General features: G+C 38.4%; 1 protein-coding gene across 4 annotated transcripts in view; it reads left to right on the top strand.

Moving 5' to 3' along the window:
* Positions 1-12,237, top strand: part of COL12A1 (collagen type XII alpha 1 chain) — a 114,575-nt gene that overhangs the window by 11,682 nt on the left and 90,656 nt on the right. For 3 of the 4 annotated variants that reach the window (XM_082668650.1, XM_082668649.1, XM_082668651.1), the window contains exons 4-11: positions 1,052-1,195; positions 1,627-1,686; positions 3,655-3,918; positions 4,085-4,249; positions 4,887-5,060; positions 6,811-7,101; positions 7,511-8,113; positions 9,277-9,549. The exons of the other annotated variant lie outside the window; for it this stretch is intronic. In XM_082668650.1, the coding sequence (XP_082524776.1) occupies positions 1,052-1,195; positions 1,627-1,686; positions 3,655-3,918; positions 4,085-4,249; positions 4,887-5,060; positions 6,811-7,101; positions 7,511-8,113; positions 9,277-9,549 (1,974 nt within the window). The remainder of the gene's footprint in view (positions 1-1,051; positions 1,196-1,626; positions 1,687-3,654; positions 3,919-4,084; positions 4,250-4,886; positions 5,061-6,810; positions 7,102-7,510; positions 8,114-9,276; positions 9,550-12,237) is intronic. 4 annotated transcript variants of the gene reach the window in all.

Genomic DNA, 12,237 nt, shown 5'->3' with positions numbered 1-12,237 from the left:
TCCTGGTTTATCAGGAAATTGGGAAGCTGTATTTTTCTCCCATATGATCCGAGAACTTAAAAAGCGATCAAGAATTTACTTTTTATTCCTTGAATATTTTCTTCCCAGATATATTTGCCGTTAACTATTTCATTTATTCCAAAGCAGAAAAACAGTTGAAAAAGAGTTCATCTGGTTTCCAGATGTTGGCAATGACTGACTCCTATACCTTAAAAACCTAGCAGAGCCCTGGTGTCTTGTTTTCCCATGGGGGCCCTGGTGGGTTCTGCAATGCTCCACATGTAAACCTGGAGCATTTCTCAGGGTTCTTTTACATTCGTTACCTTTTTCGATTATTTATGTTTTGATGAAAATTTAATATAAGAATTTTAAAAGTCACTTAGTCCCTAGGAACTACTGTGTTTCCTGATTGAATTGAGCATTATCATAATCTAGAAGGAAGTACATAATTGTCAGTATATAAGGAAACGCTCAGTACATTGTACCTTGAAATGTTTGATACCTAGTTAAGTCAATTCAGAGGACCATGGTTACCCATTAGCGTATGCTCCCATCCCCCGCTGGAGTACGGAGGATGCACTTCTGTAGAAGAGGATGCTGTTTCCCAGTAGATGTTCCTTTTTGCCTATGGGGTTTGTTGTCTTTGAGTTGATTTTCAACCCTTCTTTTTCTTTCAGTGCTCTCCTCCAATGCATCATTTAAAATTAAATTATTTTCTGCTTTATCTCTAATTTATAAAAAAATGTGTTGTCTACCATTAATATTCAAAAATAATGAGAGATTTTTGTTTGATATTCTGGTATATCTTTAATCTAGAGGAATACTTGAGTCCACAAACAAATATGGAATATGATTGTAACAAGTAAAGGCAATGCCAGTCCATTTATTGAATTTCTAGAATTCAAAATGTTTGTTTTGGAAGGCAGTAAAAAATAATGTTTGGGTATTCTAAAAAAAAATGTGTATTTTGAATTTTCAGATTTTGAGTATATGTTATGTTATATGTGAAAAAAGTTTTGTTGCACTGATGTTTTTCTTTCTATATTTTCAGATGGGCCCACTAGGGAATTTACCCTTGCAGCTAGTACCACTGAAACTTTATTAACAGAGCTCATACCTGAAATAGAGTATGTGGTGACAATCACTTCATATGATGAAGTAGAAGAAAGTGTACCAGTTATAGGCCAATTAACAAGTAAGCACACATCTAAAGTACTTTTATACCTTATGTTTTGCAGAAGATTTCTCCAGCTTTCAAATTTAAGTTGTTGTTATGCAGAGTTAATTTATATCCATATTAACTATTCTTTCAATGATCCTAGATGTTAGTAGCTGTGAATAATTCATTCCTGATTTATAATCCTGGTCTCTGGAAACAGCGGGAATATTATGAATGAAAACTGTTAAAAACATTAGGCTTTGCCCGACAACAATGTTAATATCCATTTTGAAATGTATCTAAAATCTCCCTAAAAATAATGATATTTGCAAGGGAATGCTTATTTGGCTGTATTCTCTGACCAGCTGGGAATGGACCATACATTTGAAAGACAACGTACTTATTTTCTTCTTAGGAAGTAGTTGTATGGGTCCATTTCTTTTTGTAATAATCAAGTTTTGATTCAGTTCAAACAGGTGGCCCGATAAAGCCAGGGGAGAAGAAACCTGGAAAAACAGAGATACAAAGTAAGCATTTCCCTTAATATTTGTGCTTGGCTTTGCAGAACTTATAAATGTAATCTAAAGGAGATGTTCCAACTAGGTCCATAGTTTCATCTCACTCCTATATTAATTTCTGTAAGCTTTACCTACAGGAAGTACAGGCAACGTAATAGTAATGTATGACTAAGTGGTTGTAACACCTACGTTCTGACTTTCTAACCATTCATTCTATGTACTAAATATTCTTTTGACTGGGACTGTTTTAAATGTGTGTGTGTCCAAATCCCCCTGCAGGATTTTGGCAGTAGGTGAAAAACAAAGCTCATCACTGGACTTAACTCCTTTCTCAAAGACAAACGATAGAAATAGGTGGTAGCTCAGGGATGCATGAGAGCTATAGGGCTGGACCACAAGGGAGATGCCCTCACAGTGTTTTCAGCAATTCCATTGCCATGAAAATGTATTTCTATGTCTCTGTATATGTTTTGCTTATTTCTAGGGTGTTTACATGGGCTTAGTTGGTGCAGTTGTAACCGTTTCCGGAGTCTCTGTAAGACGTCCCTGATAAGTTGATGCATTTGTAATCAAATGAAAGCAATTTTAGTGTCTGGTTTTGTGGCTTCTAGCCCCTTTTGGTCTTACACTGCTCTGTGTGACTTGCTGGGATGGATCCCTGAAGGGTTTCTTGGACTTCTAATTTTGCCACCTTGTAAATTGGATTTATGACTCAGGATAACAATAAAAAGATTGTGAACATGAAGTTCCCTTTATCCTGAATTTTTCCCGCCAGGTCACTGTTTATAATTCTTTTTGATGTCTAATCATCTGAAGCGAAGTTTATAGTATGCAGTTACAATGCAAATATTTTCCCTGAATCATCTATATTTATTCTAAATCAAAGCATTATTCTAAATACTGACTTTCAGTAGGCTTAAATTGGCCCATTAAATAGTAGGCAAAAATTATTTAGGCATGCAACTTGTATTGGCTTGCAAATTTCCCAGGACCTTTCCTCCTCTTCCTAGCCAAGTACTTCTCTTATTATCTACCAACTGACTGCAGGGACAAAAATATCTTCAGAAAATTCACTCAGCTTTGCCTTATGAATACAGATTTTCATAAAAACCAACGTGTTCCCCCCTCCCCACCTGACCACAGAGAGAGGGAAAAATATGTTTGGTTATAAAGGCCAATTGTTGCATTGTTAGTGATTTAAGGGTACTACATATATTTTTACTTTTGAATGAAAATGTTTTCCCCCGTTTTGTTTAGTACAAGAAGGTTTTAATTGTCAATTTAAAATACATTGATAATTAGGACAAGATATTATGGCGATTTTGCATCACATTTATGCTTGTTGGTACTTCTGTTAAGACTCCATTAACCCTCTAGACTAGCGAGCTGCAAACGTTAGACAATTATATCGTAAAATGCAGGAGAATTGTTAAAAAGATGTGCTCTTTTCTTCACCCCTACCGCATTTGCTTAAATGGTACAGCAATTGTTTTGTCTTTATTGATCTCAGAATACCAAGAATGAAAACACTTTGCTTACATTTCTTTTGTATGTCTCCTAGATATTTTATATAGTTTTTACTTGGAGAAAAGAGTGAGGATATAGTTATAAAAATAGACAAATCAATAGCAACGATACTTGGGTCACAGGCTCTTGGAGAATGGGTCATATATGTATCTAGTCTTGCACAGTGTCTTATACAACAGTTTAAAGACGTATAGTTGCAGAAATGCATACTGAAAATGCTTCTATGTGTGCCAATAAAGTCTTACATTCTTTTGTGCATGTCAGTTGTGGGTAAAGAACAATGTGAAAAGTTCGAATGAACAAAATGCTGTTTCCCAGTAGATGTTCCTTTTAGCCTATGGGGTTTGTTGTCTTTGAGTTGACAGCCTTTTTGCCACGTTAGTTTGTATTCCTTAGTGCTAGATGGATTTATTAGTGTGTCATTTAAAAAATATATCACATGCATTTCAGAATGCTCTGTCAGTGCCTGGACTGATCTAGTGTTCCTTGTGGATGGCTCATGGAGTGTGGGAAGAAATAATTTCAAGTACATTTTAGACTTCATTGCTGCTCTTGTGTCTGCTTTTGACGTTGGGGAAGAGAAGACAAGGGTTGGAGTTGTTCAGTACAGCTCTGACACCAGGACGGAATTTAACTTAAATCAGTACTACCAACGGGATGAGCTACTTACCGCAATAAAAAAAATCCCATACAAAGGTGGCAACACGATGACAGGTATGTTTTTACAAATTGTGGTATTGTTTAAGATAAATGAAGTATCTATTTGGGAAAGAAATGACGCATTGCCCAAATTATCATATGTTAAATAATTAATCCCATAGCTTTGGATTTTGGTAAAATTGTGTCACGTGGAACTGAACATATTTCTTTTTCATTTCAGGGGAAGCCATTGATTACTTAATTAAAAATACTTTCACGGAATCTGCTGGATCAAGAGTTGGCTTTCCCAAAGTGGCAATTATTATTACCGATGGCAAATCCCAGGACGAAGTGGAAATTCCAGCAAGAGAGCTTCGCAGTATTGGGGTTGAAGTGTTCTCTTTGGGTAGGTCAAGTTTGGTTCAGTATTTTCATTTTAGAACTACTTTAATACTTAATGGCCAGGAAGATGAAGGGTTGATTCCTCAAGGAAGGATTCTTTCTCAAGGAAGGAAAGCAGTTTTTACTGCATTTGATAGTGTAGTGTTAATCCAAATCATTTTCGAGTAAAAGTTCTGCTTATCTATTTCTCTCACGTAACTCCTTTAGCATATGCATTAAGTAAGGCGGTATTCACATTCTTTGTCAACACTCTGCTTGTCAAAGAATGCTGGGCCAATGATTCTAATAAAGATCCTCCTCCTATTATCATTAAGTGTTTTTTATGTTTCCTCTCTTATGTAACACTTGAAGAATTCAGAGGGTTCCAGCTCATTCAGGACTCTGGAAGTACAAAGTATTATCTTTACAGATGGCAGGGACAAACGATGGCACAGTTGGCATGAGAGCCCACTCTGTTTTACCAACCAGGCTTTTGCCTCTTTGGCCATGTTACGTGAAATGGGAAAATGCTTTTGTCATTTCAACAGTTGCACATTCATTAGGACGCAAAACAATTCCAGTTTATGACTGAATAGGACTTGAAAATGTCTTTACTTCCCACACTTCCCTTCCCACATCCTTGTCCTTCTTTTTTTTTTAAGGCATTAAAGCCGCAGATGCAAAAGAACTCAAACAAATCGCCTCCACACCTTCCCTAAATCACGTTTTCAACGTGGCCAACTTCGACGCGATTGTGGACATCCAGAACGAGATCATCTCCCAGGTGTGCTCAGGTGTGGACGACCAGCTCGGGGAATTGGTCAGTGGAGAAGAAGGTGAGTGAATTGTTGGGCGTTCCCATGTGTCCCCCTATTCCATTGCTTGAGAGCAGTTACGGCTTCACAGGCAGAGGGACATTTAGTTTAGCATTCTGGTTCTATGAAATGGCGGAGGAAAAGAGTTTCCGTCACCATACTCTGCAGAGTGTTTTCAGGGCTCTTAAGAATATTTCAAAGATCAGTCAGTTTGATCCTCCCACATTTGGAAAATGCTTCCATTTTATCAGTCATTGCTTTTAAGTACATGGGAGAGAGAAAAGACATTTCATAAGCATCCTTTGGAGTATTAAAAAGTCACAGTTTCCATAATTGTTCGCCTCTTAGCCTAAGAATTCGCAACTGATTAAAGATAAGTTCTAAAGAGCTACATCTTCAATCATATAAACTCCTTAATCTACAAACCCCAAGTATTTTGGCAATGTTATTATTATTTCATGGACTGAATCTCTTTCTTTGTTTTACTGCCTAATGTCTGATTGTTTGCTCTGCTTTATTACAAAATCCACCCCCGCCCATCTTTCCCCGGGTCAACCTCTCTTTACTCAGTCTTTTAAAATATTCACGTGTTTCACATTGACTAGGGTGTGTGTGCGAGGTTAGGCCAAAGTTTGGTTCTGCCCCCGTTTGAACTCTCCCTGGAAGGGGTGTGGGCTGCGTTGCAGTCCATTTTGGGGCCTCTTCTCTCTGTTGCTGGCGATCGCCTGAGACTTCCGCTCCCCAGCACTGTCTCCGCATCAATCCAGAGCTTTGCCTAAACTTCCAGTTGGCACATCCATTGCTTTCCTCCCACTGCTTCTCACTTCCTTATGCGTCATTTTTATGGACTACATCCGATTGCCTTTTTGAGAGGACAGTGGGTAACCTTGTACATATTTTATCATCCACTGTTGCGGCCTGACTTATAAAAACTTAGAACTATATCTTCTGGGAAACTGATTCCACTGGCAAGTCTAAAACTTGGAAGATTTGGTCTGAAATAGCTTAAAATACTTTGTTATCTGCTAAGTGTTGGATTGGCTGAAAAGTTCGTTCGGAACATCTTAACGGAAAATCCCGAACGAACTTTTTGGCCAGCCCAATACACGACTCTGTTCTACACTGAGTAAGGATAGAACAGTTTTAGATGACCAGTATTTGCTTGTCAATATGCATGTTGTAAACCATTGTTTCACCCCTGTTTGGTGGCATTATGAACATAGCTGAACTTTTTTTCTTATCTTGAATAAGTGGAAATACAATTGCTTAAGATGATAAGAGCCTGTCATTTAAGAACTGCTGAATTCTTTATCTTTCTTGGCATATTATAAAGTATCTTAAATGTTACATTATTATGCTTATATTACTATTAAGAGAGAAAAACTTTCTAAAGCATTGAGTAAGTCATTGATTTAACAAATACTCATCAAGTGCTTCCTTTGGTACCTGAATAAAGGCAATGAGTGTAATACCAAAACCAGAATGGAAAATCTTGGTCCCAGAGAATGAATTAGGCATCAGATGTCCTATTATTAATTTCTCCAAGGACTTCTTTTTCCCTAAACTTCTCATCTCTCTGATTAAAATTCAGGCACTGAGTCTCTTTTGGTTTGATGGGTACAGGTGGAAGTGGGGGACTGGGATTGGGGAACTTTTCCTGATGCATTCATGATTAATTCGAATAAGGAAAATTGAGGTGCAAACATGAAGACCTCGTTAACAGGGTTGCATCTCACTGTTTTAAATCACTCTTCTGCTCATTATTTTGTAGTTGTTGAACCTCCTTCAAATTTGATTGCCACGGAAGTCTCATCAAAATACGTTAAGCTAAGTTGGAATCCATCTCCTAGCCCAGTGACTGGCTATAAAGTTCTCCTTACACCCATGACCGCAGGAAGCCGACAGCATGCTCTGAGTGTGGGTCCTCAGACGACCACACTCAATGTTCGTGACCTCTCAGCAGACACAGAATACCAGATCAGCGTTTCGGCCATGAAGGGACTGACATCCAGTGAACCGGTTTCAATAATGGAGAAGACTCAGCCAATGAAAATTCAAGTGGGTGAGTTAATGGGTGTATCACTGAGTCTGGAATACCTGAAGGTCCATTTAATAGTATGCTGGTTCAGGTTTACTTTTAAACAAAATGTTTGCAATAGTTTTCTTTTAAAGAAGGCTGCTTACTAAGAAAAGCAGATACCATAGGCCTTCCATATCTGAGGTTCCGTATCCACAGATTCAACCACTGTGTGGTCTGACGTTGGTTGAATCTGCAGATGCGGAATCCGCGGATCTGGAGGGCTTACTTCCCTATGCCATTTTATAGAATGGACCTGAGCATCCCTGGAGTTTGGTGTAGGGAAGGAGGTCCTGGAACCAATCCCCCAAGGATACAGAGGGACAGCTGTATCTATATTTTATTGATTAATTTGGATTTGTTGAACTTTAATGGGCTTTCTTTCTTTTTACAGAATGCTCACGTGGTGTGGATATAAAAGCCGATATTGTGTTTTTGGTTGATGGCTCCTATAGCATTGGGATTGCAAACTTTGTTAAAGTTAGAGCCTTTTTGGAAGTTCTCGTCAAAAGTTTTGAGATTTCACCAAATAGGGTACAGATAAGTCTTGTCCAGTACAGCCGGGATCCTCATACTGAGTTCACATTGAAAAAATTCACCAAAGTTGAAGATATAATCGAAGCAATAAACACCTTCCCCTACAGAGGAGGATCCACCAACACTGGGAAAGCAATGACTTACGTTAGAGAGAAAATATTTGTGCCGAGCAAGGGTTCAAGAAGCGACGTCCCAAAGGTCATGATTCTTATCACGGATGGAAAATCTTCCGATGCTTTCAGAGACCCAGCTATAAAGCTAAGGAATTCAGATGTTGAAATCTTTGCAGTTGGTGTGAAGGATGCTGTTCGCTCAGAATTAGAAGCCATTGCCTCTCCTCCTGCTGAGACCCATGTGTTCACAGTGGAAGATTTTGATGCTTTTCAGAGGATATCTTTTGAACTCACACAGTCTATCTGTCTTAGAATTGAGCAAGAATTGGCAGCTATAAAGAAAAAAGGTCAGTAGGCTTTGTAAAGTAAAAGTTATCTCTTCATGAACACAGCATTTGTGCTTCTAAAATTGTGGATAATAGGCTTTGTCAATTATTTTTATCTATAGGAAAAAGTAACCTTCCTATGTTATTGAAAACTACTGAACTTAACTCATTTAGCTCTGAGATATGACTTTCTCCTGGGTGTGGGTCAGGTAACTATCAGTGAAAAAGCTGTTTATCCTAAGAGTCATGAGCTGTTTTTGATCTTAGATCCTCAGTCAGGGCGGGGAACCAGCTTTATTAAACCCATTTATTGCATCCAGTTCAATAACCACGAATTGAGTGTCTACCATGTGTTAGATGCTGAGCTAGTTGCTTTGAATCAAAGGTGACTGGAACATAGTCCTGGATCTTTGAATCCTCCTTATGCATTCTCTTTCCTGGACCACTTTTTGGGCATCCTTCCTCACATCTGGAATTCCCTATCCTTTTTTCTTCATTTGTCCAAATTCTGTTTTTCAACATTCGATTAAAAGTCCCATCTCTTTCATCAAGCTTCTTAATTGTTCTAGGGCTATAACACTTATCACTTATAGTCATTTGGCATTCAAATATACTACTTTCTTTTGTTAATAACTTTACACTCTCTTGTCTCTCCAATTTGATTGTATGTCCCCTAAGGACAGTGAGTGTGCCTTCAACATTGTGCCTTCCTATGATTTAGTTTAATAAATATTCTTTTGTTAGGAAAAAATTTTAAATTATTACTTTGAAATATCTGTCTACCACCAAAGGTTAATATCTGATTGCCTGGGATGAATGGGAACATTTTGATGGTTCATTTTAGGTCTGTTACTGTTTTAAGTATTCCAATTGTGGGCAGGACCATTCCATTAGTGCTTTGTCTTAGGAAGCTCAAAACTCTAATTCAGTCTTAACTGGTTATTTAAACACATAACTTAGTATTATGAATGGTCAAGACAAATGATCAGGACCTCTTTGTGGGGCTGTGAGTGAGATGCTTTCTCTCAGTGGTCTTGTGTGCAACGTTACTCAGTGCATTGGTCTCAATGACCACTCTCCCACATGAGTGTAAGCAATTTGCAAAAGTGTGTAGTCATTAGGTCCATTTTTGCTTTATAGATTTAAAACTTTTAACTATGTCCTTTTTTTTTTTTCCTTAACAGCTTATGTGCCTCCAAAGGACCTTAGTTTTTCTGAGGTGACTTCCTACAGTTTGAAAACCAGTTGGTCTCCTTCTGGAGAAAATGTTTTTTCATACCACATCACCTACAAGGAGGCTACTGGGGATGGTGAGGTGACAGTGGTGGAACCAGCCTCGAGCACCAGTGTCGTTCTCAGCAACTTGAAGCCAGAGACCCTGTACCTGGTCAACGTGACCGCGGAATACGAGGATGGCTTCAGTACACCCTTAGCTGGAGAGGAGACCACCGCAGAAGGTGTGAGAGGGTTCTCCACCGTTTTCCCCAAACTAACAGTTTATTGTAGAACAAAGTTACCATTTGAAATAACCATCTGCTCTATAGTCCAACACTGTGAATGCCCGCGTAAGATTCAGTACCTTTAAAACACAGCTACTCATAAATCTTTATTTATTATTTATTTATTATTTATTTTTCGCTGTGTTGGGTCTTCGTTTCTGTGCGAGGGCTTTCTCTAGTTGCGGCGAGCGGGGGCCACTCTTCATCGTGGTGCACGGGCCTCTCACTGTCGCGGCCTCTCGTTGCGGAGCACAGGCTCCAGACGCGCAGTCTCAGTAGTTGTGGCTCACGGGCCTAGTTGCTCCGTGGCATGTGGGATCTTCCCGGACCAGGGCTTGAACCTCTGTGTCCCCTGCATTGGCAGACAGATTCTCAACCACTGCGCCGCCAGGGAAGCCCTCATAAATCTTTTTAAAAAGAGAAAAACTCTTAAGTAAAAGACCCTAGATTTATTGTGATGAATTTGAGGTTGAGACATAGAGGAACTGTTAATAATTATGGAACTAACTCTGGAAATACTGCTTATCTAGCATTTTCTGTCCCATGTACCAACAGTGTCGTGTTCAGATACTTCTGAAACTACCAGACTTCTGATGGCGAATATATATTACCAAATTTTTTTTCTTTTTTAAAATTGTGGTAAAATATACATGTATATACGTAAAACATAAACTTGACCGTTTTAACCATTTCAAGTGTACATTTCAGTGACAATTAATACATTCAATGGTTGTGCTAACATCACCACATTCATCTCCAGAACTTTTTCATCTTGCAAAACTGAAACTCTCTACCTGTTAAACAATAACTCTCCATTCCTGCTACCCTCTGTCCCCCCGACCATGGCAACAAACATTCTGCTTTCCGTTTCTATGAATTTGATGACTCTAGGTTTCCATGTGAGTGGAATCATACAGTATTTGTCCTTTGGTGACTGATTTATTTCACTTAGCCTAGGGTCCTCAGGCTTCGTCAGTGTTTGTAGCATGCGTCAGAATGTTCTTTCTTCTATGGCTGAATGATATTCCGTTGTATGTATATACCAACATCGGTGGACACTTGGGTTGTTTCCACCCTTTAGTTATTGTGGATAATGCTGCTAAGAACATGGGTGTACAAAGTTTACCAGATATTTTAAGCAATATTTGTTTAGATGTGTCCACCTTACTGGATAGATTTGAATACTTTCTGATACATTTGTCAACATTTGACATTTAAAGGATTCTAATGAACCTGGTTAGCAGGCCAGCACCAGACAATTACTCTTGATATATACAGTGAATATTACAAGAGATATCAGTCATTCTCCTCCATTTTTATTCGGTACAGAAGAGACTGAAACAGCAGCGTGAGGAATTTTAGTTACAAAGAAGTACTGGCTGACAGGGAGGGCATATGTTGGTCTACTTGCTGATAAAAGCTAGAGAATCTTTTCTCCGAAAAAATTTTCAAACAAGATTGATTTTTCTTTGTGCATGATTTAGGTATATTTCTGCCCGAAGGCTAGTAGATAAACTAAATGGCCTAAGATGTCTTCTTGTCTTATGATTTTTGTGATAGTATAACCTAGCAGTCCACACTTAGGTATTTATGACTTTCTGATGATTTCTCTGTAATGCCCACACTGCGGCTTCATGAGCCTGGCCCTCTTTCTTCAGCACTTTGGGATGGGGATGGAACTATGCCTCAAGAAGAAATTGAAGTCTAAAGGGGTTTTGAATAGAGCCAACTGTATTCGTTTACACTCTAGTTTTTGGTCATTGGGCTACTACAATAGAATTTGGTAATACCTTTCCAATTCTGCTGCCTGTACTGAAATCTGAGATTTAGATTTTCTTTTGTCAATGAGGAAGTGTCTGATTCAATACCTTTATTAGACTAGCACTTATTGAGCTTCTGCCATGTGTCAGGTACTGATAATTGATGTGATAATTGTTTCCAAACAATGATAATTGTTTCCATGGCTTGTCTCATTTAACTGCCTCAGTAACCCTAGAGATAGTCACATTTTTACTGTTGGGTAATCTGAGACTCAAAATTACACATTAATTAAATTTCAGAGCCAATATTCAAATCCATCAGTTTTGTTTTGACTAATTTAGTCTTTTTCCTTGCCATATGAAATGAATCATGGATGTAAGTCTGCCACCTGCCATTTCTTTCTTTTCTTGAGATACACAACTCCTTTTTCCCTGGAGTGGTCTATGGATGTGTTGGACATTTAGATAAACTTCTAATTGTATGTGAGGTGCATGCAGATCTATTGCACTGTGGTTTTACCCCAGTAGATTTAGGTCATCTCTCCTGACTGTGTTGTCCATATGAACAATTTGCTTCTTAAACAAAAAGGTCATTAAACCACAAAATCAAATGATGTTCTCATGTGGGCTTAACGAAAATTTCATTTAAGACTGAGTGTGTGGATGTTACTTACATTGTAGTTTAACCTCGGGATTTAGATTCAACTAGCATTCATTAGGTGCCTACAGTGTATTTGGTGTAACACATGTATGGTCTAATTATTCTCAAGGCAAATGACTGTGCAGATAAGAAAATGAATTGTGGGACTGATTGGATAAGAGAGTTTGTTCACATGGGTAAATGTGGTAGACCTGGGTGTTAGGTATTATCTTCCTACTTTTCTGA

The sequence above is a fragment of the Grampus griseus genome, assembly GCF_964374135.1.
Source record: "Grampus griseus genome assembly, chromosome: 13".
Taxonomy (NCBI): Eukaryota; Metazoa; Chordata; class Mammalia; order Artiodactyla; family Delphinidae; genus Grampus; species Grampus griseus.
The sequence above is the reverse complement of the archived record's forward strand: the minus strand, read 5'-3'. Positions and strand labels throughout refer to the sequence as shown.